General features: G+C 47.3%; 1 protein-coding gene across 1 annotated transcript in view; it reads left to right on the top strand.

The window, feature by feature from the left end:
• TENM4 (teneurin transmembrane protein 4) overlaps nt 1-24,082 on the top strand; it is a 366,208-nt gene that overhangs the window by 289,510 nt on the left and 52,616 nt on the right. Inside the window, exons 16-20 of the mRNA XM_021704752.2 lie at nt 9,110-9,229; nt 14,320-14,581; nt 17,149-17,416; nt 19,740-19,883; nt 22,562-22,811. Coding sequence (XP_021560427.1) covers nt 9,110-9,229; nt 14,320-14,581; nt 17,149-17,416; nt 19,740-19,883; nt 22,562-22,811 — 1,044 coding nt within the window. The remainder of the gene's footprint in view (nt 1-9,109; nt 9,230-14,319; nt 14,582-17,148; nt 17,417-19,739; nt 19,884-22,561; nt 22,812-24,082) is intronic.

The following is a 24,082-nucleotide window of genomic DNA, read 5'->3' as shown; positions in this document are numbered from 1 at the left end:
TTAAAACCAATAATGATCATTTTCATCCGATCTAACACAAAAGGTAACCAAGATTCAAAATTTTCAAGAATCTAAAAATAGCTAAGGCAAAGATTCAACATTAGCCAGAAGACTATTTGAAATAGAGGCTCACCTCAGAGATACTGCTGGTTCATTTCCAGACCACTGCAATAGAGCGAATATTACGCTAAAGGAAGTCAAGTGAATGTTTGGGTTTCCCAGCACATATAAAAGTTATGTTTACATTATATTGTAGACTATTAAGTGTGCAATGTAATTATGTCTGAAAAACAATGTATATACCTTAATTTAAAAATACTCTATTGCTAAAGAATGCTAACCATCATCGGCGCTTTCAGTGAATCATAATTTTTTTGCTGATCAAGGGTCTTACTTCGATGTTGATGGCTGCTGACTGATCAGGTGGTGGTCGCTGAAGGCTGGGGCAGCTCTGGCAGTTTATTAAAATAAGGCAAGAATGAAGTTTGCTGCACTGATGGACTCTTCCTTTCATGAACAGTTTCTCTGTAACATGTGACGCTGTTTGATAAGCATTATACCCACAATAGAACTTCTTTCAAAATTGGAGTCAGTCCTCTCAAACTTGCCACTGCTTTATTAACTTGGTTTATGTAATATTCTAAATCCTTTGTGTCATTTCAACCATCTTCACAGCATCTTCACCAGATGGAGTAGATTCCATCTCAAGAAACCACTTTTGTTGCTCATCCATGAGAAGTAACTGCTCATCCTTTCAAGTTTTATCATGAGGTTGTGGCAGTTCAGTCCCATCTTCAGGCTCCACTTGTAATTCTACTTCTCTTGCTGTTTCCACCACATCCACAGTTACTGCCTCCACTCAAGTCTTGGACCCCTCACAGTCACCCATGAGGGTTGGAATCCACTCTTCCAAACTCCTGTTCATGTTGATATTTTGACCTCTTGCCATAAATCACAAGTATTCTTCATGACATTTAGAACAATGAATCCTTTCCAGAAGGTTTTCAATTTACGTTGTCCAGACCCCAAGAGAATTGCTATCTATGGCAACTATAGCCTTATGAAACATATTTCTTAAATAATGAGACTTGAAAGTGGAAATGACTCCTCGATCCATGGGCTGCAGGATGGATGTTGTATTAGCAGGCATGAAAACAACATTCATCTTGTACATATCCATGAGAGCTCTCAGGTGACCGGGTGCACTGTCAATGAGCAGTGATATTTTGAAAGGAATCTGGTATTCTGAGCAGTAGGTCTCAATAGAGGGTTTAAAATATTCAGTAAACCATGTTGTAAACAGATGTGCTGTCTTCCAGGCTTTGATATTCCATTCATGGAGCATAGGCAGAGTCGATTTAGCATAATTCTTAAGGGCCCTAGGATTTTTGGAATGGTAAATGAGCACTGGCTTCAACTTAAAGTCACCAGCTGTGTTAACCCCTAACAAGAGAGTCAGCCTGTCCTTTGAAGCTTTGAAGCCAGGCACTGACTTCTCCTCTCTAGCTATGGAAGTCCTAGATGGCATCTTCTTCCAGTAGAAGGCTGTTTCATCTACATTGAAAATCTATTGTTTAGTGTAGCCACCATCATGATTTATCTCGGCTAGATCTTCTGGATAACTTGCTGCAGCTTCTACATCAGCACTTGCTGCGTCACCTTGTACTTTTATGTTATGGCGACAGCTTCTTTCCCTCTGCTAGCTTCAGACTTTTCTTCTGCAGCTTCCTCATGCCTCCCAGACTGCATAGAATTGATGAGAGTCAGGGCCTTGCTCTGACCACTCAGACTTTCTCCATACCCGCAGTAAGGCTGCTGTGCTTCTCATTCGTGCATTCACTGGGGTAGCACTTTTAATTTCCTTCAAGAACTTCTCCTTTGCTAACTTGGCTAACTCTTGCAAGAGGCCTAGCTTCCAGCCTGCCTCAGCTTTCGCGACAGCCTTTCTCACTGAGTTTAATCATTTCTAGCTTTTGATTTAAACTGCTGGAACGCTTAGGAGCCATCATAGGGTTATTAATGGGCCTAATTTCAATACTGTCGTGTCTCAGCGAGCAAGGAAGGCTGAGAAAAGGGAAGGAGACCAGGGAACAGCTGGCGGAGCGGTCAGAGCACGCGCATTTACCAATTAAGGTCACCATCTTACGTGGGCATGGTTCGTGGTGCCCCAAAACAATGACAGTAGTAACATCAAAGTTCACTGATCACAGATCATCAGAACAAATATAATAATGATGAAAAAGTTTGAAATGTTGCAAGAATTACCAAAATGTGACACAGAGAGACATGAAGTAAACAAATGCTGTTGGAAAAATGGCGCCAGTAGACCTGCTTGATACCAGGTCGCCACCACCCTTCAATTTGCAGACACGCAGTATCTGTGGAGCATGATAAAACCAAGTATGCCTGTGTGCGTTTTTATCCATTAAACCTTGCACCAAATGCATGTTATTCTTTCCAGTGTTAGCTAATGATGGCAGTACATGTGTACAAGTCGTTCATAAATAGAAATAGATCCAAAGAGCCTGCTCAGACACGTGAACTCTGATTGTGAAGGCAGCGCAAACAAATTGAGATTCTCCACTACTTAGGTGTGTATCTGTGCCAGAGGGTAAGTAGTTTGAGAGGTGAAATGACTTTGCTGAGCTCTCATGGATGATAAATGACAGGTCCTTAATTTGAATCCTGGCTTTCCAGCAGCTGGAGAGAATGGGCAAGTCTATTCCCTGTCGAGACTTTATTTCCTCACCTTCACAATGAGAAGTAGGAAAGTTTAGAAAGGAAGGGCCCCTCTAGCATGTCATGACCCAGTGGGTTCCCAAGAATACGTGTATAGATGAAAGACGTCAGGCTAGAAAAGCTGGCTAAGGAAACTGAGGCAGCTCACTGAGATGGAGAGCTGGAAAGAAAGGACAGGGGACCAGCTGGTGTGGCCAGGCTGGAAGGAACGTCCTGGAGGCCACGGCGGGGACAGGATCAGGCTTTGATAGGAACCCCCTTGCTGGGCGTAGTTTGACAGGCCATGGAGTGGGACTTCTCATGTGGGCCCAAGTGAGGTTCTTACAAGATGTTGAATAAAGTCTAGTAGATGCTGGAAAGATCCCCAGTCAATCAGCATGAGTTAGCTGAAAACACTTTAAGGATCCGTGTAAGTCAGGCATACAAAATCTATTTAACGTATGTAATGCAAAGGAGTGATTTGCATAAACAAGAGTGGCACAGAGTAACCAATACTTTAAATCGGAGAAAAGCGAAGGTTCCTTTTTGCCACCTAGATCCCAATGATTATTCCATTCTCCTAAATACCAGTTTCAGTAGCTGTTTTCAGTTAATAACTAAAAAGTTAAGGGGCACCTGGGTGGCTCAGTCAGTTAAACCGCTGCCTTCGGCTCAGGTCATGATCCCAGGGTCCTGGGATCGAGCCCCGCATCAGGCTCCCTGCTCAGCAGGGAGTCTGCTTCTCCCTCTCCCTCTGCCTGCCTCTCTGCCTACTTGTTCTCTCTCTCTCTCTCTCTGTCAAATAAATAAATAAAATCTTTAAAAAAAAAATAACTAAAAAGTTAAAGCTACAGCTTTCCTCCCTTCACCTTCCTTTATCTGAATCGAATAACAAATCTAACTTTTTTTTTAAGATTTTGTTTATTTATTTGACAGCGAGAGAGGGAACACAAGCAGGGGGAGTGGGAGAGGGAGAAGCAGGCTTCCCGCTCAGCAGGGAGCCCGATACGGGGCTCGATCCCAGGACCCTGGGATCATGATCTGGGCCGAAGGCAGACTCTTAACGACTACGCCACCCAGGTGCCCCACAAATCTAACTTAATTCCTGGTGTTCACTGTTTAAAGTCTTCAAAAAAAAAAAAAAAAAAAGAGGTGCAGGCAAGGAGGCCATCAACTCCAAGCGGTAGGGCTGCAAGCTGAAGTGGGACCGGTCCCCTGGGGGTAAGATGCCGTGTTGGCTGACCAGCTAAAGAGGGCCAGCCCCTCCAGACCTCTTTTCCTTGGCCAAATCCCTGTCAAGGTCATGTGGCTCCAAGTTCTCAGGCATCACCCCCACCTTCAGCTACAGAAGCACATCAGTTCTTTATTCATCCAGTAAATAATGTATCAAGAGCTTACACTGTGCCCTGCATTCAGATTCCAGGGCAAACACCCGTTTTGGTGGAGGCGTTCTTCTGCCCACTTAGAAATGAGCATCAGTTGTGCTCAATGTTAGGACTATAGCAGTGAAGGTGATGTGGCGCCTGTCTTCAAGGAGCTCGTGGTCTGCCGGGGAAGAAGACGGCTCCCACGGCATGACAGCGCTGAGGTTTTACAGAGGCAGGCCAGAGGGGCGGGAGCAGGGGTGCCACCTGATGAATGCTCCACGGGGGTCCCGAGGGTAAGCAGGCGGTTTTCAGGTGAACGGGATAGGCGGAAGCTTCCATAGAGAGGGAACAGCTCCATGGAGATTCTGAAACAAGGTGGAATAGAGCTCCTTGAGCTAAATCGGGTAGCACTATATTAACACTATTATACATTCTTAAACATGCATTGGATTCTATTTGACATCAGGATGGGAAAAATTTCAGCCTGGATGGGCAGTTGAGAATGGCGGTCCAGAGAGGTCAGATGACTCTCCAAAGTCATACCGTTAGTTACCAGAGTTAGAACTAGGGACTGACTCCCTGCCCGGGGCGCTTTCCACTACACCGCCTCCCACCTCTCCCTGACCAACACTTGAGAGTCGTTTCTTATTTGCTTGATTGTGTTTTGAGGTGTTCTTGTCTCTCCAACAGTTTCCTCTCTTGACCCCAAACCTGGTCACTGTGCTCAGGAAGCAGTCAGGCAGATCTTCCTCCTCACTGGTGTCAGTAAGGGTACCTCGGTCAGGCCCTGTGGGATTGGACTAATGGCAGCATGTGTGATGCGCCCCTCCCCCCTTGGCCTGGCATGAGCGCTCCTTCCTGGCAGAGTTCACTCAACCTAATTGCTTGTTTTGTACCCCAGCTGCCTGACATATGCCAAACCCATGTGTTGACTCACTTGTGTCAAAGACAGCTACACTCGAGCATTTCAAATTGGCTCTGGGGAGCTCCGGCAAGCAAGTGGGGACTGTAATTCATGCATTTACAACCCCAGCACATAGCTTATGAAGTAGGTGCCCAGGTTTTTAATTCAAGTGAATTTCAGTGACTGCAGGTACACAACATCGTGGTGAGAGTAAGGACCTGGAAGTGAGAAATCCTAGCTTGGTGCATCAGTTCAGCCAGTTGAGGTCTTGGCTATATGACCTTGAGCAAGTCTCTCCTCTCTGCGTTTCAAGCCCTTGATCATTTTTTCACCTGACACTCAGGGAGCAAGATCCTATGCTTACCCTAGCCACTGAAGATGTGGTCCCAGCCCTCCTCCAGCCCACTCATACGCACAAATGTGTAAATTCAGCTCTGTAAATGTGAATGATAGAATTCTATGACTGTCACGGCCATGAAGAGGTACTTGGAAGTATCTAGAGGAGCCTAGAGGAGAGGTGATTAATTGTGCCAGGAAGAGTCGTAACAGCCTCGCTGAGGTGATGACAGCTTAGATGGGAATCTGAGGACAAGGAGAAAATAATACCCAGAACTCCATGATGCCCAGACAGTGACCAAGGAAAAGCAAAACGTGTCAGACATAGGACTGGTCATGAGGGGGTCATATGAGCCAGCTGGGGAGCCGAATGTGTGACCATGAGCTGCACCCCACGTTAATGATTTCTCACCGAGGTGGTCTTCCACCATAGAATTTCAGAGTCAAAGCAGCAGCTATTTCTTAGCCACATTGACCCTTAGTGTGGGGTCAGTATTCCAGGGGTGCACAGAAGCTGGCTCGTGCCAGCTCGCAGGAGCTGAGAATGAAATGTTCAGGAATTCTGCAAGCTAGTGTTTGAACACTACTGTTATTAAAAAATTAAATTATATGAAATTAAAAGTAAATAAGTTATATTAAAAACAAAGATAGCAAATAATCCAAGCCCATCACTTCCTAATTATTTTACTGTATTTACTATTATCTTTGCTCCTGAGTTTCTTAGGACTCTTGTGTCTCTGTGGTGGAACTACTGTATAATGGAGTCCTCCCGTGCATCTCTTCCCAACTCTGGGTTCAGTGGCATTTCATTAAGAGCGTGAAATCAGCCACAGCAGAAGTATTTACACCACAGAAATAAGCAAAGGCTACAAATTCAAGCTATTTTTCTTTTGAAAGCCGATTGTTAAATGTTTACCAGTACATCATGGGTGGTGTCCATTAAATAAATGGGAAAGCATTTAGCCCAGCACCCACACATTTTCAAACCTCCCTGGACAAAAACACATGGCAGGAGACACATTTCAGAGGTCTCCACAGAGCAGACTTCTCCCATCTCCTTTGTCCCAGAGAAGTCTTCATGTTAAATTGGGTCTTCTTGACAACTGAAAATCATGGTCAAACAGAAGGAGGATGGAAGTGCTTTTCTCCAGGGCTTAATTCCTGAGCCAAATGCCTGTTTTGGCAAGAGGCCTCTGTGGTGTACGGGGGTACGGGGAGTCAACTTAATCTTCTCCAGAACCCAAAGCAATCCACAGGAGCCTGGCCTAAAATTACATCTGCTCTGGCTTGCCCAAGCGAAGGCTACATGATAGCCAAATGGTGCTGATTTAATGTTTCCCAATTATCAGGAAATCTCCAAGGAGAGATAAATCAGAGGAGGCTGGCCCGCATGTGTATGAGGGGGAGCAGCCAAGGGCAGCCCCCAAAAGGAAACCATCCCCAGAGGGCTGGTGATTGTCCAGGCACAATCTGAAGGCACATATGTCAGGAGAAGGCTGGATAGTAGCCAGCACCGGGAGATGAGATCTGTTAGTAATTCTCTGGAAGGACAAAGTTCCAGCAATAAGAAATTCAATTTTCTTCCATTACAGAAAGCATCTCTCAGTACCAGCTGAATACAATTGATGGAATAAATCTTTCCCATTAGTGGAGAGATAATTTCACATAAATGTATTGGGAGACCTTCAGAGCAGGACTGAGAGTCTTTGCTGAGCCTCACCGCTTAACTTGTTTGTCATGTAATTGCATTTAGACCAAGGGCCTCGGAAGGAAACCACTGACTGAATTAGCATTAACCAGATTGTGTGTAGTGAGGTGAGGTGGGGCGGGGTGGGGCGGGGCGGGGGAGGGGAGCTTGATGCATTGTGGGTAGTTGTTCTTGCCTTCAGAAAGGACAAGCTGACACGAGCGAGACCAGCTGCTTACAAGCCTGGTGTTAATTGCTTTTCTCATCAAACAGAGAAAAGTTTATCACTCTAGGAAGGTAGAGATGTAAGTACCTAATAAAGCAGAGGCTGAGTCTGAGATCTTTTTTTGTATGAATGCCCACAGGTCTCGTCAGTAGCTCTTCCCTAGGCCAGAAAAAAAGAGCCTTCTGAACCGAGGCGGGTGGAAAAATTGTCTGGATACTCGCGCCTGCGTATTCGCCTCAGATTTGTCTTGTCAGTGAGGGCTGTCTCCCTAGGGCCCTGATACCTTAGGATGTTGACCCTGTTGAGCACATTGCCAGTGGTAAGCAGACTCGTCTAGAATTGGACCCAGAGTTGTGAGCCCTGGATTCGAGGCCTGGCTCCACCACTACCCTGCTGTGTGGCTTGGGGGCAAATAACATACCTTCTGTGGACCTCAGTTTCCTCCTCTTCCACTAACTCAGTGGTTTTCCAGCTGGCTTTTCTCTGGCTTCTCCTGAGACTGACTCCAGAGCTGCCTTCAGAATCACCCCAAATCTCTTTTTCATGTTTTTATTTGTTGGGTCCTTATAAAATATCATCTGGTAAAAAGGTTCCCTTTCTGATATATCTGAAAAACCATCATTCTAGGTGATCTCTAATTGTCCCACTTATTCACTCAATCCACCATTTTTTGAAACAATGACCTAGTACTCATTAGGCATTTCCAGGCACTGCAGAGAGAAGGAAAGAAAGAGCCCTCGACCCCGCCCTCAAGGAGCTCCCGATCTAGTGGAGGGGAGACCCGTGTATAAGTGGTAGGGTAGCAAGGTGTTTGTGTCAGGCATTGGAAGAAAGTAACTAGTGCCAATTAGGGCCATCAAGGCAGGCTTCAGGGAAGAGGTCATTTGAAGCTGAGTCATGAAGGATGGGAGTGTTGGGGGAGGGGTGCAGGAGTGACAGCTGTGGCAGGTGGGAGAACACTGCACAGACATGGAGGCCTAGGCTACACGTGCCTGGCAGGTTTGGGGAAAACAGAGGGTGCGTTGTCTGGAATATAGTGGGAAAGTGGGAGTGGGGATATTGGGAGATGCCAAAGGTTCCAGAACCCACTCCAGGGGAATGCTAGCACCTGTCCTCCTGTTTCTAAAGCCCAATGAGAGGAATTGCTGTCTCTCCTGTTCTCTTTCTTGTATGCCCACCTCCAGTGAGACTCTTAGTGACAGTAATAACCACTGCCATTTATGGAGCTCACTCTGTACCAGGATACAAAAACAGAGGCTCAGAGAGCCGTCACATACTTTTGCAACTTTAGAGAGCTCGAAAGTGGCAGAGCGGGGCGCCTGGGTGGCTCAGTTGGTTAAGCGACTGCCTTCGGCTCAGGTCATGATCCTGGAGTCCCGGAATCGAGTCCCGCATCGGGCTCCCTGCTCAGCGGGGAGTCTGCTTCTGCCTCTGACCCTCCTCCCTCTCATGCTCTCTGTCTTTCATTCTCTCTCTCTCAAATAATAAATAAATAAAATCTTAAAAAAAAAAAAAAAAAGAAAGTGGCAGAGCTGACTCCGGATTCTCAGGCGTGACTCCACCGTGCAGCCCTCTTGTATCAGCTTATCTCCTTACGATATAACATAGTATCCTTAGAGAATGACCTCTGAGTAAGGTATCTGAAAACATCTCCCAGGAATAAGCCTTTCGAGGACACTTTGATGTCTTAAATTGGGGCAGTATGAAAAAAAGGAGGTTGTTACTCTTCTTGAGTGAAGACGATAAGCCCCTGGGTACCAAGATATGTCTGAGCAGCCTGCCTTCTGTCATCTGACCTCCAGGGGTTCCCTGCCAGCCAGGGTTCTGAGCATGCAAAGCAGATCACGTTACTCTCTCTTCTCTACCCACAGGCATGCTTGTGTCATTCGTGGTCAAGTGATGACGTCAGATGGGACCCCGCTGGTTGGTGTGAATATCAGCTTCGTCAATAACCCTCTCTTTGGATACACAATCAGCAGGCAAGATGGCAGGTAGGAGACCTTTAGAGGAGCAGGGAGTGACGGTCCTGTTCTCGTGGCCTTGCCACACGGTTGCTGCTGGAATGACCAGTGTGGAAAGAGGATGGGACCTGAGTTCAGAGGCCCAGCTCTGGAACTCACTAGCTGTGAGACCTTGTATCTGACTCTGGCCTAAGTCCCCTTGGCTAAAAATTAAGCCGTTTCTTCTCATCTGGTTCTCAGAGTAAGCATAGGGCACCTTATACATATTATCCTGCTCCATGGCTTATAATATCAAATACTATCACATGGACCACACTTTCTACAGACCAGACAACTCCAGAAATGTTATCATTCCTGCTGTGTGGTTTCCAAGCGCAACCACCTAGGTCTGTGGAAGCCACTGGGTGATGCCAGAACTCTGCCCTTTGGGTCCCTGTGAGAACCGTATGTAGAGGGAAGTAAAGATTCTTCAGTCATGCTAGCTCTTCCGTTTGCTGGACAGTTCTCCTCACTTCTCCAGGCCTCAACTTCTTCACTGGTGAGTGGTCCTAATACTAGCATCTCACAAACTGGTTGTAAAGATTACGTTCCGTGATGGATATGGAAGCACCTTGCACATAGTAGGTGTTTAATAAATCTTACTTTCCCTGCCCCACCCTGGTTCATTGCTTTATTGCCAGGGTCTGGCACAAGGTAAGGATGCAATAAATATTAGCCATTTGTTAAAATTACTAATTATTAAACGATGAGAAGGTGGTGATTACGGTACAAGCCAAGGGAATATTTTGGAGAAAAGGGGAAGGGAAGGAGGAAAGTGGAATATTTAGGCTGTCAGTGGTGACAGGTCCCCGATTTTTAATAAAATCAGGTGGTGGCAGGCCATCTGGCTAAGTGTGGGCCCATAAGGTTGATTTTCACTCTGTGTTGGAAATTATGCCCCAGACTGATTGATTTTAGCACCTCTTTAATCCAATATCAGATGTGAACATGTCCTGGCCGAGGTGATAATGAAGTAGAGGCTCATCTGTTTGTAGACATGTGTGCCTCTTAGATAGCGTGGCAAGCTTGGCATGGGGAGCCCCCCCGCCCCAGGAATGAGAAGGGGCCCAGCTAGAAGGGGCTGGCAGCCGGTCCTGGGAATAATAGGCGCAGCCCAGACCACAGCCCCCTGCCCCGTACACATCCCATCCCAGGAAGCACGTCAGTACAGACGTTCGCTACATCGTGGGAGAGTGTCCTTTCTCATGCTGTCTTTACCACCTGCCAGCCTGGGGCTGCCTGCTCTATGGAAATGGCAGATGTGAGCATCCTAGGCAACAGGTATTCTGGCCACATCATTACCTGCTGTGAAACAGTCATCAAAAAAGAGCCGCAGGGACTGCTCTTTTTTTGCCATGAAACGTGCCTCTCACTCACGTGAGATGGCAAACCGTCAGTCCTTTGCCCTGCTCTGCTGGGTCAGGGTGGATCCGTAAAACACCCCAGAGTCACGTAAGTTAGCTGGCCCTTGGGAAAAGCCCACTCTACCCCCTCCAGGCTTGGATTCCTCCCATATGTGCTGCCCCCGTGATCTCTGTGGCCTCTTGACAGCGTGGGGGGGCCTGGGAGGAAGTGTCAGCCACATTTTGGTCATCAGCCTACTAAATCATGTCATAAGAACCAGAGTTGCTGACACTTAGAGCTTGAGTTTCAAAGCAGTTCTCACCAGTGCTTTATGGGGCTTGACTTTTCTTCCCAGCGTAGACACTGTATCACATATAAGAGAGTCATTACGTATTCTCCAGGTGCCTGATAATTCCAGTTTGTATGTGTGAATGGGCAGCGTCTTGCCCATTTCCCTCCCACTTCCCTGACTCGCCTTCTTTCGTACCTCTCACACCGCAGGAGAACCCATAAGGCTAGAGACGTTGTCTGGAAGTAACAGGATATGCAAGTCTGGGGAGCAATTCTACCACAGCTTTGTCTCCCTCACTTTCCAGGCAGGCCCCATCCTACCCTTCCTCACCCAGGTCCCCCTCCACACACAACCATACTGAAATACTAGACATCCAGTCTTAACCAGAGCCACAGAGATCATTAAAAAGATGAAAAATAGAAGTCACGAAGACAAATTTTAAAAGAATAGCAGACAAGAGAGGCAGTTCAGCCTCGTTGAATTGAAAAATGGGGTTATACGGAGCATGATGTCCTGGGATTGGGACCCTGGGCTTTTCCCATCCATTATCCCGTATCTAATTAATAACTCTGCCAAGTGATTATGATCAGCAGCTTCATTTTACATGAGGAGATTGAGGCTCAGACAGGTGACATAACTCACCTATGTTACGTAAGCGGCAATGCTTGAACCGGCCTTCAGCTCTCTGGGCTTCATCTGAGAACCAGGCCTTCCCTTTGGGATCAGATTCACACCCATGTCCACAGCTTGGCTCTTGGCAAGATCCAGTTACACCCAGCTCTTGGCAAGGCCAGCTGCCCCCAGCTTGCTCACCACCTCGAGAATCCATCTTTTCATGTTTGTCTTCACTTCCTCCCCACACTTGTCCTCTCATGAAAGGAGCTTGTAAGTTGGGCCAAAATTCTGTGTGATGGTTAAAGATTCTCTGTCAAAGTACAGATGCTATTCAGTTCTGTGACAGGAAAGTTGTTCTCTGGGTATTTCCCCAAAACCATGGATATTCTTCTAGAGAGCTGAAACCTAAACTCTTGATTCAAAATAAACTCTCTCACTGCTTATTGAATGATGGTGCTGTCCCACTTCCTCTACCCGAGTGTGGGTCTAAAAAGGACTGAGTGATTTGAAAAGCAGGCCAAGTGGGTAAAAAGCTTCAGCAAAGGACAGAAAAGTCAGGCTCTGGAGCCTAGAAACCTGAATCTGGGGGCATTGTCTACCAAGAGCAGGATTTGGCACCAGATCAGGGCAGTTGTGCAAAATCCCTAGAAGAGGGAAGAGCAGGCTGGAGCAGTGAGCCCGTCCCTAGGGACAAAGGTGAGGTCCTGTGTTAGAGTTTCTAAAACCAACTGCATGGGTGAATGTTGGGGTGACTTAAAATAATAGCCAAAGTAAGAAGGAACCCAGGGTGTTTCGTGGACAGTCAGTTCAGAAGAAATTGGCAGCATCACTCATGCATTCATTCGGTAAACTATAACCGTCAAGCACGGCGCTATGTTCTAGAAAGATGGAGGAATCATTGTCCCTGGGCTGGAGCATTAAACACAGTATAAGTGGGCCATGAGGAGGCGTGTACAAGGTGTCCTGGGAGCCCAAGAGAGGGAGCTAGAATTCTGTCGGGCCAAGGAGTTAGCGGGAGTTCTCCAATCAAAAAAGCAAGATGAGGACAGGCCTTGAAAATGGCATCCTATGCATATTAAGGAGGATATTTGTTAGGAGGAGCCCTGGGTGTTACATGTAAGTGATGAATCACCAAATTCTACACCTGAAACCAATATTACACTATATGTTTTGTTTTGTTTTTTAAGATTTTATTTATTTATTTGACAGAGAGAGACAGTGAGAGAGGGAACACAAGCAGAGGGAGGTAGACAGGGAGAAGCAGGCTTCCCGCTAAGTAGGGAGCCCAATGCGGGGCTCGATCCCAGGACCCTGGGATCATGACCTGGGCCAAAGGCAGATGCTTAACGACTGAGCCACCCAGGCGCCCCTATACTATATGTTAACTAACTAGAATTTAAATACAAATTTGGAAGAAAAAATAATAATAATAAAAAAAAGAAAATGTATCCTAAAGTAGTAGCTAAAAGGACTTTGTCCAGACATCAGAGCCAGGAGGTGGCAGGTGGACAGAACCACTGTTTCTAAGTCCTGAAGGACTTCTGTCAAAGGCAGAAGGGACACTCCAGTTTGAAGTCACCCCAGCAGGTAGAACAAGGCCCCGTGGCTAAGTAGCTAGACGGAGAGGCACCCAGGCTCAATTCCCAAAAAAAAAAGGCCTAACAGTCAGAACTAACCAAAGACGGGACAGTCATGCCATGGATATAGCAAGTTCCTCAACACCGGAAGCATGCAAGTAGGAACCAAATGGCCCCTTGGTGGTGATTCTGTAGAAGAAAAGCATCAGACTGGGAGAGGTCCATGAACGAAGGCTGGGTGGCCGGCTCTCAGGGACACGGCCAGAGATCTCGCCTCAGCAGGGAGTTCAGGGCAATCTACCTCTTCCCTCTCCCACTTCTCATGTACTGTCATTCTAATTGTGCCCGTCCCTGAATTGCTTAGCCATTTTGTAATTCCAGAGGCCTGTATTGACTCATCTATCACAATCAGAGCTAAAATTGCCGTGGGGTCATAGAATCTTAGTGACTTAAGAATAATCCATTTGAAATTTAAGAAACAAAACAGATGAACAAAGAAAGAGAAAAAGGGGCAATCACAGTAAAAAAAAAAAAAAAAGAAAGAAAGAAAAAAAAAAAAGCCAGACTCTTAAATTCAGAGAACAAATATGGTTATCAGGTGGGGGGGGGGAGGGTAAAATAAAGTGGATCAAGAATACATTTATCTTGGTGAGCCCGAGAAATGTATGGAATTGTTGAAGCATTATATTGTACACCTGAACCTAAGATAACACTGTATGTAAACTATACTTGAATAAAAAATCCATTTGAACCTTTCCATTTTAGAGATGAGAAAATTAAGGATCAGAGAGGCTAAGCGATGTACTCAAGATCACACAGTATCTCACGGCGGAGGCAGGACTAGGCTTAGGACTCCTAATAACAGGGCAGGATCTGTTCCAACTTGTCCTGCTGACGTTTCCCTGGGCTTCAGCCCTAAGAGGCCCTAAGTACCAGAAGCAGCAGGGCAGAGGCCTATCATCTGTCCTCTGTCCTGGCAAATGGCTCTCCATAGCAGTGATGATTCATGTTGGTTTTGGTAAAATCTCTATAATGAAACATTTTTGCGAAAAAACAAACAATGCTTTCTGGAATCTGTTACTGTTTGTGGCTTTAGTGAAGTCTTTAAGTTTTAGGGTCTCCTCAACAAGTACACAGACCTTTCTTATAATTTTTTGCTCCTGTCTCTCTCTCTCCGCTCCCCCCACCCCCCCATCGCCTGTCTCCTGCTTTTCCTGCTCCCCTCTTCTTTCCATCCCTCCCCTCCCAAACAGCTTTGACCTGGTCACAAACGGCGGCATCTCCATCATCCTCCGGTTTGAGCGGGCACCTTTCATCACACAGGAGCACACTCTCTGGCTGCCTTGGGATCGCTTCTTTGTCATGGAGACCATCATCATGCGCCACGAAGAGAATGAGATTCCCAGCTGTGACCTGAGCAACTTCGCCCGCCCCAACCCTGTCGTGTCCCCATCTCCACTGACATCCTTCGCCAGGTCCTGTGCAGAGAAAGGCCCCATCGTTCCAGAAATTCAGGTACCCAGCCTTCTTAACTGTATTTCTCCATGCTTTTGTTCCATTGATGGGGAGGAGAGTCTCAGAGCCGGGGGGCTGGTTTGCAGAGATCCCATCAGTGCACCCTGCAGAATCCAGCTGCCAGGCCTCACAGCACCCTCTTACACACTTAAAACACACCAGCACTGAAGGTGCCTGGCACACTCCAGCACAGAGTGAATTCCTGCTCCCTTTCGTCCGCCATCCAGTTCCCTTCCACTTTCCTCCACCCCGCCCCCGCCTCCAATGTCCCCCTCTATTGTAAAAAATATTTATGATTATTTTTTATGATATTATGATGATAGGGTCTCCCTAGAGGAGAAGGACAGAGGAGCATCATAAGAAAGAGTAAATGAGAAAATGTATATGAGGTGCTTAACACAATGTGTAGCACTTAGTAAGTGCTCAATAAATTTTAGCCAGTATTATTATTATTAACATTATTTTACACACACCGCCTTCATGCCAGTCAAGGATTGCTTTGGCTCAAGTCAACATGCAGCCCTTTACTTAATTATCATTAAAAGGAAGTAATTTGGGAAAAGATGCATTTTAATTGAATGGAAATCAAGCTAGATTCTTTGCCTAACGGAGCTGTGCAGAGTTAAATGTCTCCCGCCATCCCAGCCCAATTTCTCATGGCGGGAACAAATGCCAGGGGAAGAGGAGAGACAGCAGGGAGAGGCCCCAGCCTGGCTCGCTTGCCCAACCAGAGCTCAGGCCGTGTGCGTGTTAATGGGTTGCTGGTGCCCACGGAGCAGGGAGCATAGACACTTTTGTGTGTATGTTCCATGCCTGGCCCAGCAGACACATCTCTGTGAGTGGCTTCAAGCACCAGCCCACAAGAAGGACATACGACCATTTTGAAATTCTCGTTGCACCCACAAGTTGAAACCCTCACTCCTTTTCAGAGATGCAGTGCTTGTCTCCTGTCTCAACTACCAGGCTGACCTTTCCTTTGAAATGGTTGTCAGTGAAGACAGAGCTTGCTGGAGAGAAGTAATTTGTTACTCAACCCTGGTTCACTCCAGCTAGACATTTTCCCAGGAGCAGGGACTTTGGAACAAATGAGGTTAAAGGTCTGACCCTCTTCACAGTGCTCCCTGGGCTGGGTGTCTGCAAGCCCAGCTGGGTCACAAACCTTGCTTATTATCAGATTCATGAAACACAAGAAAATAAGCTCCTGGGTTTTCCCAGTCCTATCATTGGCTGGCCTTCACAAGCACTACGAGATGTACATTTTAAAGGGTATGTTGAGGATAAATACATATTTATGAGAGCATCAGGATGGCACCCGAACCCTACCTGTGGTTCACCGGGGTGCAGAGCCTGCTTTGCCTAGAATTTGCAAGCTGCTTTTTAGAAAGATTGCTTTGCTTTAGGCCCAAGCCCTAAAATTTCATGTGTTCAGAATGGGGTGGGGAGAGAGTTCACATCCATCTATGATACAAAATGGACAGAAAGGAAAAAGCTTTCTTTGGGAAGGCTCAGTTTCTCCATGAACACAAGAATAGAATGATTCTTTTGTCCTTTTAATGGATGCGTTAGCCTCAATTGATTTAACGTCCCCTTCTTGAAACAGAGCCCAGAGCATCAAGCTGATAAAAGTTCTCTGCTCTTGCCATGTGCCTGAGCATCCTGGCATTGATTTTCAAGTTTCCATCTTGGAACTGAGCCCACTGCACCCAGTAGATCAAGTGCCGCCTTCCCCACCATTCTGTTCATCTAGCACTTCGGTGAACCGGGGCACGGAAACTCCATGCCGCCAATTCGACCTCTTTCCGTGGTGAGCTGGGGGGGGCTTCGGCCACAGGTCCTCGGCAGGCTGTGCTCTCAACCCTGCATAATTGTTTGGCCAACCTCTCACGGTCTGTTTACTTTCCTGAAGAGGACAGCCATTGGAGGCTCCCACTTTAGGGAAGTTTTGAGGGAGACACCATCCTTCCCTGCTGAGGCAGCTGTCCGCATTAGTCTGAGGGAAAGGTCTTTCTTCCTATTCTCTCCAGTCCCAGGAGAGCACCAGTAACAGCACCATCGTCCCGCTTACTGAGCCCCTGTTATGAGCTAGGCACTTTCTGTATGTGACCCTACTCCGTCCTCACACCAGTGAAAAGGAGAGGAAACTGAGATTCAACAGCTTACATGAGTTTCTCGGATGACATCCCCAGTGAATGAGAGGCACCATAACGATAAATATTTTACACGCATTATCCTACGTGTTCCTCTCAGTAATGCAACAGGGTGAGCGTCCTCATCCCCGCTGAATGGGGGAGAACCCGAGGCTCACTGAGGCAGGGTTGTACCACACGGAGTTGGCCTTGGAAACCAGGCCTTCCACCTCTTGGTTCCCTCCTCCTCCTGCACCTCTTCACACTCTGCCTCCCCCTCTTCCTTCTCCTCTCTTTTCTAGTTCCTGCTCCTCCTCTCCCCTCAGGCCCCCCTCTCTGCTTCCTCCTCTGCCTCTTGGTCACCCAGAGTGCAGGCGCCTGACATCTCCCCTCCTCCCGTGAGTCCCTGACCATCACTTGCTGTGTAATCTGTTTCTCTAGGCTTTGCAGGAGGAAATCGCTATCTCTGGCAGCAAGATGAGGCTGAGCTACCTGAGCAGCCGTACCCCTGGCTACAAGTCTGTCCTGAGGATCAGCCTCACCCACCCTACCATCCCCTTCAACCTCATGAAGGTGCACCTCATGGTGGCCGTTGAGGGCCGCCTCTTCAGGAAGTGGTTTGCTGCAGCCCCGGACCTGTCCTATTATTTCATATGGGACAAGACAGACGTCTACAACCAGAAGGTGTTTGGGCTCTCAGAAGCCTTTGGTAAGCATCTCAGCTGCAGGACTCAAGGCCATCCTCAGAGAGACAGTAGCACCTGGGGGGACGGGGCTCTTTCTCCATCTCCCTTGTTTCTTCTTCCTCCCTTCCTCTTCTCAGAAGTACCAACAGCTTAGTTGGCCTCCAAGTCTGTTCAGGGACCATCCATGACCTCAAAGAATGCACTCAAAGACCTGAATGTAAAAAAGTTGATCATTTAAAAAAGGGGCTCACAAAACCAAAAGGGCCCTTGCAAAGCACTGTAGTGGTTTGTGATGGATGAAAAGAGGCTTTGTGCCACAAAGATAGAGCTGTGTGGGCATTGACCTGGCCCCTCACAACCATCTGGCCCCAACGCACCCATTAAAAATGTGCGAGTCTGGAGCTCCTGGGTTTCCTCAGTTGTTTGAGATGCAGGAGCTAAGATTCTTTCCTCATCAGAAGGGCTTATTTGTCTCTTTAGGTCATTTGCAGTCAGAGAGGTTCTCTCCTTGTTGCTGTCTATTTTTATGAAGCAGAAGGTGACTGTGGCCTCACGTGGGTCCCAGCCCCACTGAGACGTGGGCCTTCAGGGGCGGGCTGTGCTCATTCCAGCTTCCGTATAGAGCAGTGTCCCAGGAAGGGTTTAGAGTTGGACTGCTGGCAGACCTACCCCCTGCAGGGCTAGTCCCCCCCCCCCCCCGCCAAGCATGGAGAGGATTAGGCCAGGGAATTCCTTCTCATCTTGAACCCTGCTCCAATTTCATACCCTTGCTAGATTCAGCAAAGGCAGAATGAGGAAGCAGAGGAGAAATCATGTTGTAAAAAGAAAGAGAAGGGAGGGAAGGCAGGCAGGTAGTCATGAAGAGAATGTCTGCAAGAGGAAGCAGAGAGGTGAGGGGGCTCCCCAAGGACGGATGAGGAAGGAACAGAGCTGGACTCACTGCAGACCTCCCCTAGTTGGGCATCCCACCCTACCTCGCAAGGGCATGTTGGGAGCAAAGATGCCTTCTCTCCGTTCACTCTCCCTTCTGCAACTCAAACTACTTCTGGGGTCTCTTCAAAAACAATGAAACCTCACAACCTCTTCGGGTGAAATGAGTATCCTTCATGTCCACCAGCCGGGGAAAAAGGGAAGCGTCTGCATAGTGGGACTTCCAAGGGCAGAGGCTCACTTTCCTGAGCTGACAGGTGACCAGGAGGAGGCGGAGAGGCTGCTAGCACGACTCAGCATGACTCCTGGTTACAGGGAAGATGCCCCTGTGGGCATTCCCCTCCTGCCGTATTTGGCCAGCAACCCTTGATGGCACCTAGGGCAACTTTTTCAGAAGCTGCCCAGTGGTTAATTCCTGCCTTGAACATGTGATAAGATATTGCCCACTTGGCGAATAGTGTCTGCACAGGAGGATACTTGAAAGAAATGGCATTCCTGTCTCTGCTAGATCCTTTCCATAGGACAGTTACAGGCTTTTTTACAAACCCAGCCTTGGGACGCCTGCCCTGGTTAGCCTGCATCCTGGTGCCCTTCCAAGGAGGCCTGGATTTATGAAACAGAAGTGAAACCAGGGGATTTTCAAGCTTTAAGACCTCAAAGCAACTTCCAGCTTTCAAAGTACCTCACTGGGCTCCTTTTCCATGTATTCATTATAAACAATATTGAATTTTTTTTCTCTAGTAAAGTAATATTATTATTCATAAAAATTTGATAAGTGGACAAAAAATATAAATAAATTCATATATGTTTCTATAAATAATACCACTACTTGTTAACATTTAAATTTATTTTCTTCCTTTGTGTATAGTTATTTTGTGTGTGTGTGTAGATTTTTTTAAGCACAGATATAATACTGTATATAACCAGTCTTTCCAACTTAGCATTATTCCGTAAACATTTTCTGTGTCACCCCATTATCTTCATAACCAAAATATGCAGTGGTGGCATAATATTCCTCAAGTGGGTACATTCTGATGGGTTCAACCTCTAGGCCCTTTTGAACTTTTAGATTACTTCCAATTTGCACTATTATAAATAATGCTGCAGTGAAGATTTTTGTACCTAAAGTATTTTCCATACTAGAGGATCATGTCCCGGGAATCAATTCACCTGGGTCCTTTTTAAGGTGGTTAGTGGATTTCCTTTAACTTTTCCTAATAATGCACAATTGCTCTTTGAAAAGAGGATATTCAGGCTCGGCATCTCTGTGTTAGTACTGCACATACATCTGGTTCCCACTGAGAAATAGGATCCTTTCTCCTTTCCTACAAAAGACAAGCCAGAGCCTTGCATGCAGATCGAAGCCAAAGCAGAGCTTTGCTCACCTGTGCATTTTGTACCTTTTGTTTTCTACAGTTTCTGTGGGCTATGAGTATGAATCCTGCCCAGATCTGATCCTCTGGGAAAAAAGAACAGCTGTGCTGCAGGGCTATGAAATCGATGCTTCCAAGCTGGGAGGATGGAACCTGGACAAACATCACGCCCTCAACATCCAAAGTGGTGAGTGCGTGAATAGAATTCCAGCAGCCAGGCCACGGGTGTGACCCTGGTCTCATATCCTTCATGCCCTGCCAGATAAAAAAAAAAATGCACACTTCAAATTACAGGGGCTCATGTGTGATCAGTCGTCCGAAGGATTATTCAACAGAGATGTTCCTTGGGAGCCTGCTCTGTGCTTGTCACCACTGTGCACTGGGGATACAGAAATGAAAGGCCTCAAGAGTTGACACTCTGGTGAGATAACAGACGCTTCCCAGGCAGTCTCCATGCTGTGCCATCCCACACAAAAGCACAGGACCCTGGGGCATGGAACGGGGGCACCTCAGCCTCTTGGTTAAGCAGGGTTCTCTCCAAAGAGAACTTCTGAACTAAGTCTCAAAAGGTCTGTAGGATTAGCCCTATATATCAAGTAGGGAGAACATTCTAGGCAGAAGGCACAGTATGTGCCAAACAAAGCACAAAAGCCTGAAAGAAGAGTAATTGGAGAGAAGGTTCGCTGTGGTTTGAGCAAAGGATGAAATGAAGGCAAGAGCAAAAGCCAAAGCTGGGGCTGGAGCAGCTGGAGCCCAGGCTGAGAAGATTAGGACTTTGAACTTCATCCAGAGGCAGATGTCAAGCCTGTGAAAGGTTCCAAGCATGCAAGTGCCACAATCAGCTCTATATTTTAGATAGCTCACCTTGACTGTGGTCTGGGATGGGACAACTAAATACGGTAATGATGTCTCCCACCTCATCTGAAGGTGCAGTGAATGCCTATCAAAACCGCCACATGGTTTAAGGAAAAACCGACAAACTGATTCTAGAATTTATGATAGCATGAAGATTTGTCAATAGCTAAGGTAGCCTTTAAAATAAGAAGAAGAGAGAGGCACTGCCCGATATTCAGCTATCCTAGAAAAACCACAGTCTCCAATACTGTGCTGGTGCTGGTACCGGAGCAGATAAATGGACTCTAGGGGACAGAGCAAGGCATTCAGAAACTGACCTGTAAGTAGTCAGGAGGACAAGTTTCAGCTAAGCACGTCAGAAAAGCCAAAATAACAGAATTCCAAATGAGTTAAAAGTTTGTTTCTCATTCAGCTCCGAGTCTGGAAGGAGAGAGCCCAGGGCTGGCTTGGCACTCTGCGGGGTCAGAGGTCCGGGCTCCTCCCCTCCCATTGCTCTGCTCGCGCCTCCAAACCCAAGGTGATGGTTCAGGGTGACCGCTTAATTCTGGCCTTCCTATTCATGTCCCAGCCGGCAAGAAGGAGTAGAATGGCTGAGGGCAAGCCCTTTCCAAGCCCTTTCCACCTCCCAGCAGCTGCCCACCCCACTTCTTCTTCCACACCACTGGTCACCCGCCAAGTGTAGGCAGCCCTAGATCGTCCTGTGCCCGGCCAGACAGCAGGGCTTCTGTAGCTGCAGAATAAGGATGGGGACAGGATGGATCTCTGTGGATGACCACGCCATGCATACATAGGAACTGGTCCATGACAGGGGTAGCCTCAGGTATCAGTGGAGAATGGATAGTTATGGTAGAAATTGGCATTGGGAAAACTGGCTCAACGGGTGGAGAAAAGTAAAATTAAGTTCATACTAAATACAAAATAAATAAGGTTAATTAAAGATCTAAATTTGAAAGATAACACTTTAAAACTAATTGAAGAAAACATCGGAGAATATCTTCATGATCTCAGAGAAGGATTCCCTAAAACCAAAAAGAGCACAAATGTTACAGTAGCAAAATAATTAATTAGACTATGTAAGAATGAAAGATACCTGTTTAATAAAGGACACAGCTAATAGGTGACAGCCTGGGAGAAGATTCTGGTGACCATAAACCCAAAACTCAGGCTTCAGTATGGAAGAGGTGAGGTCGGAGGCAGGGAGTCCAGTTTGGAGGCTGTGGCAGTAATATGGGAGACAAAGGTGAGCTGGGCCTAAAAAGAAACAGTGGGGGTATGGGATGAAGCCTGCAAGTCACTGAGCTCAGTCCCTTCATTTTGCTGGTAAGGAAACTGAGGCCCAAGAGCAGGTAAAGCAGTGGGAAGTCCTATGCAACATCTGGGATCAGTCCATTAGGAGCAAAACCAGGTAAAAACCCAGGTCTCCTGACTCTACCCTGGTGAGAGGAGACTGAACTTCACTCATACGTTTCTATAAACATTCATTGGGATCTACTTTGTGTCCAGTTCTGCGCTAGGCACTGGGGGTACAGAAAGGGAGAAGACATGTTTCCACACTTGAAATGGTATCAATCTAAAGAGACAAAAATGGGTAAGTGTAATAAAAAATGCAAGCTGTGATAGAGACAGGGACTAGACGAGTACTATCTGAGAAGCAATAAATGATTCAGGGCCTGGGCTCAGGAGCGCTTCTGCTACCACCTGTGTGACCTCAGGTGAGCCACTAGCCTGTCCTTCCCCCACTCCCCACCCTCTCCGCACCCCCCCCCGTTAATACAGAGGGGATAATAGGACGTATCTTAGAGTCGTGAGCATTCAATCAGAAAGGCAGGATGTCCTCTTCGGGATATTCTGGGTGTTATGATGGGGGTGCAGCAGCCCTGGGGTGTGAGTCTAGAAATGGTAGGCAGAGATCTTGCATTCCTTGCAAAATCAAGGGGACTCTGTGGTTGGCCACAGAAGAGGGCCATTTCCTGCTCCATTGGTGATTCTGCCTTTTTGTCCTTGTCCCAGGCATCTTGCACAAAGGGAATGGGGAGAACCAGTTTGTGTCTCAGCAGCCACCTGTCATCGGGAGCATCATGGGCAATGGGCGCCGGAGAAGCATCTCCTGCCCCAGCTGCAATGGCCTTGCTGATGGCAATAAGCTCCTGGCCCCTGTGGCCCTCACATGTGGCTCTGACGGGAGCCTCTATGTGGGAGACTTCAACTATATCAGAAGGATCTTCCCCTCTGGGAACGTCACCAACATCCTGGAGTTGAGGTATGTAAGGTGATGCCCTCCTCACACTTCTAACAGCGTCCCTTGGCCATCCCGTGGGCCCACCTGGCATTACCTACTGCACCCAGAAGAGGGGATAGACAGAGCCTCACCTGTCAGAGTCCATCTGGGACTTTTCACTTCCCGGCTCAGGGGCTGAACTATAAACTGGGGAAGCAGGTGCTCTTTTCCACAGAGCACTGCAATGAAAACAGACCACTTGTGGGACAGGGGGATATCCTTGGCGCCCAGAAGATGTAAAGGTCTGCTACCAACCATGAATTAGACTCTGGAAGCCCTTGAATTTCTTCCTGTTTCCTGGCACCAAACAGATTGGAATTAGTCCCATGAGTCTTCTTAGAAGGACAAGGACAGCAGGGTGGACACAGCCCCCAGGCAACTGTTGCCAGGTGTGGCCCTGTTACTAAACACTCATCCGAGTTAGGAAGAGTTCTCTTCAGATAAAGGCCCACGAACTGAAATCAGGCCATGCCTCTCGGCCCCTAACGTGCTGCAGAGCCAGCCAACTCAGCCTTTTCTTTCTCCCCATCCCAACCACGCCTGATGGAGCACAGCCACACCTAGAGCTCAGGGAAGGGCCTGATGGGTTGCATTTTCTCTAGGCCTCCCTAAAGCAGGTCTTTTTAGAGCCAAAGCATTGTCATAGGGTGGGTTCTAGGGTTACAGAGAAGCTGCGATTAAAGACGGGAGCCCCACGCTCCCTTTCAGGAGAAATGGCACCAAGTTCCTCAGAACTGCTTTAGGGAAGGGGATCTGCCCGTCTCCTGGACTGGGATCCATGTGAACAGCACAGGCCTGTGAGCTGGAAAGCCTTCCTCCAAAATGGCCAGGGATGTGGAAACTCACTTTTGTGAGGTCCCAACTATTTGCCCAGTATAACAGTCCTGCAAGATACTTATCATGATTGCCCTTGACAAGCAAGAAAAAGGAGACTTGGGGAATTTAAAGAATCTGCCCAAAGTCCAGCTTCTAGAATGGCAGACCCAAACCCAGAAGGCCATCCATCACACAGCTTCTGCCTCACTAAAGAATTGTCACCTGACCCAAGGAGGGCCACTTTGGCTTTAATGCCACGTTAAATTATTTCCTGGAGGTCTGGAGGTAATTGCCTGCTGACAATTTCACTCTGCAGGATGCATGTGTAAGGAAGGGAAAGCTTGCTGGCTGACCACAGTTGTGGCAGCCCTCAGGAGGAAAGGGTTCATACTCTATCTCTATCTCTATCTCTATCTCTATCTCTATCTCTATCTCTA

The sequence above is a fragment of the Neomonachus schauinslandi genome, chromosome 11 (genome assembly GCF_002201575.2).
Source record: "Neomonachus schauinslandi chromosome 11, ASM220157v2, whole genome shotgun sequence".
Lineage (NCBI taxonomy): Eukaryota > Metazoa > Chordata > Mammalia > Carnivora > Phocidae > Neomonachus > Neomonachus schauinslandi.
Note: the sequence above shows the minus strand (reverse complement) of the source record. Positions and strands in the feature narration are given on the sequence as shown.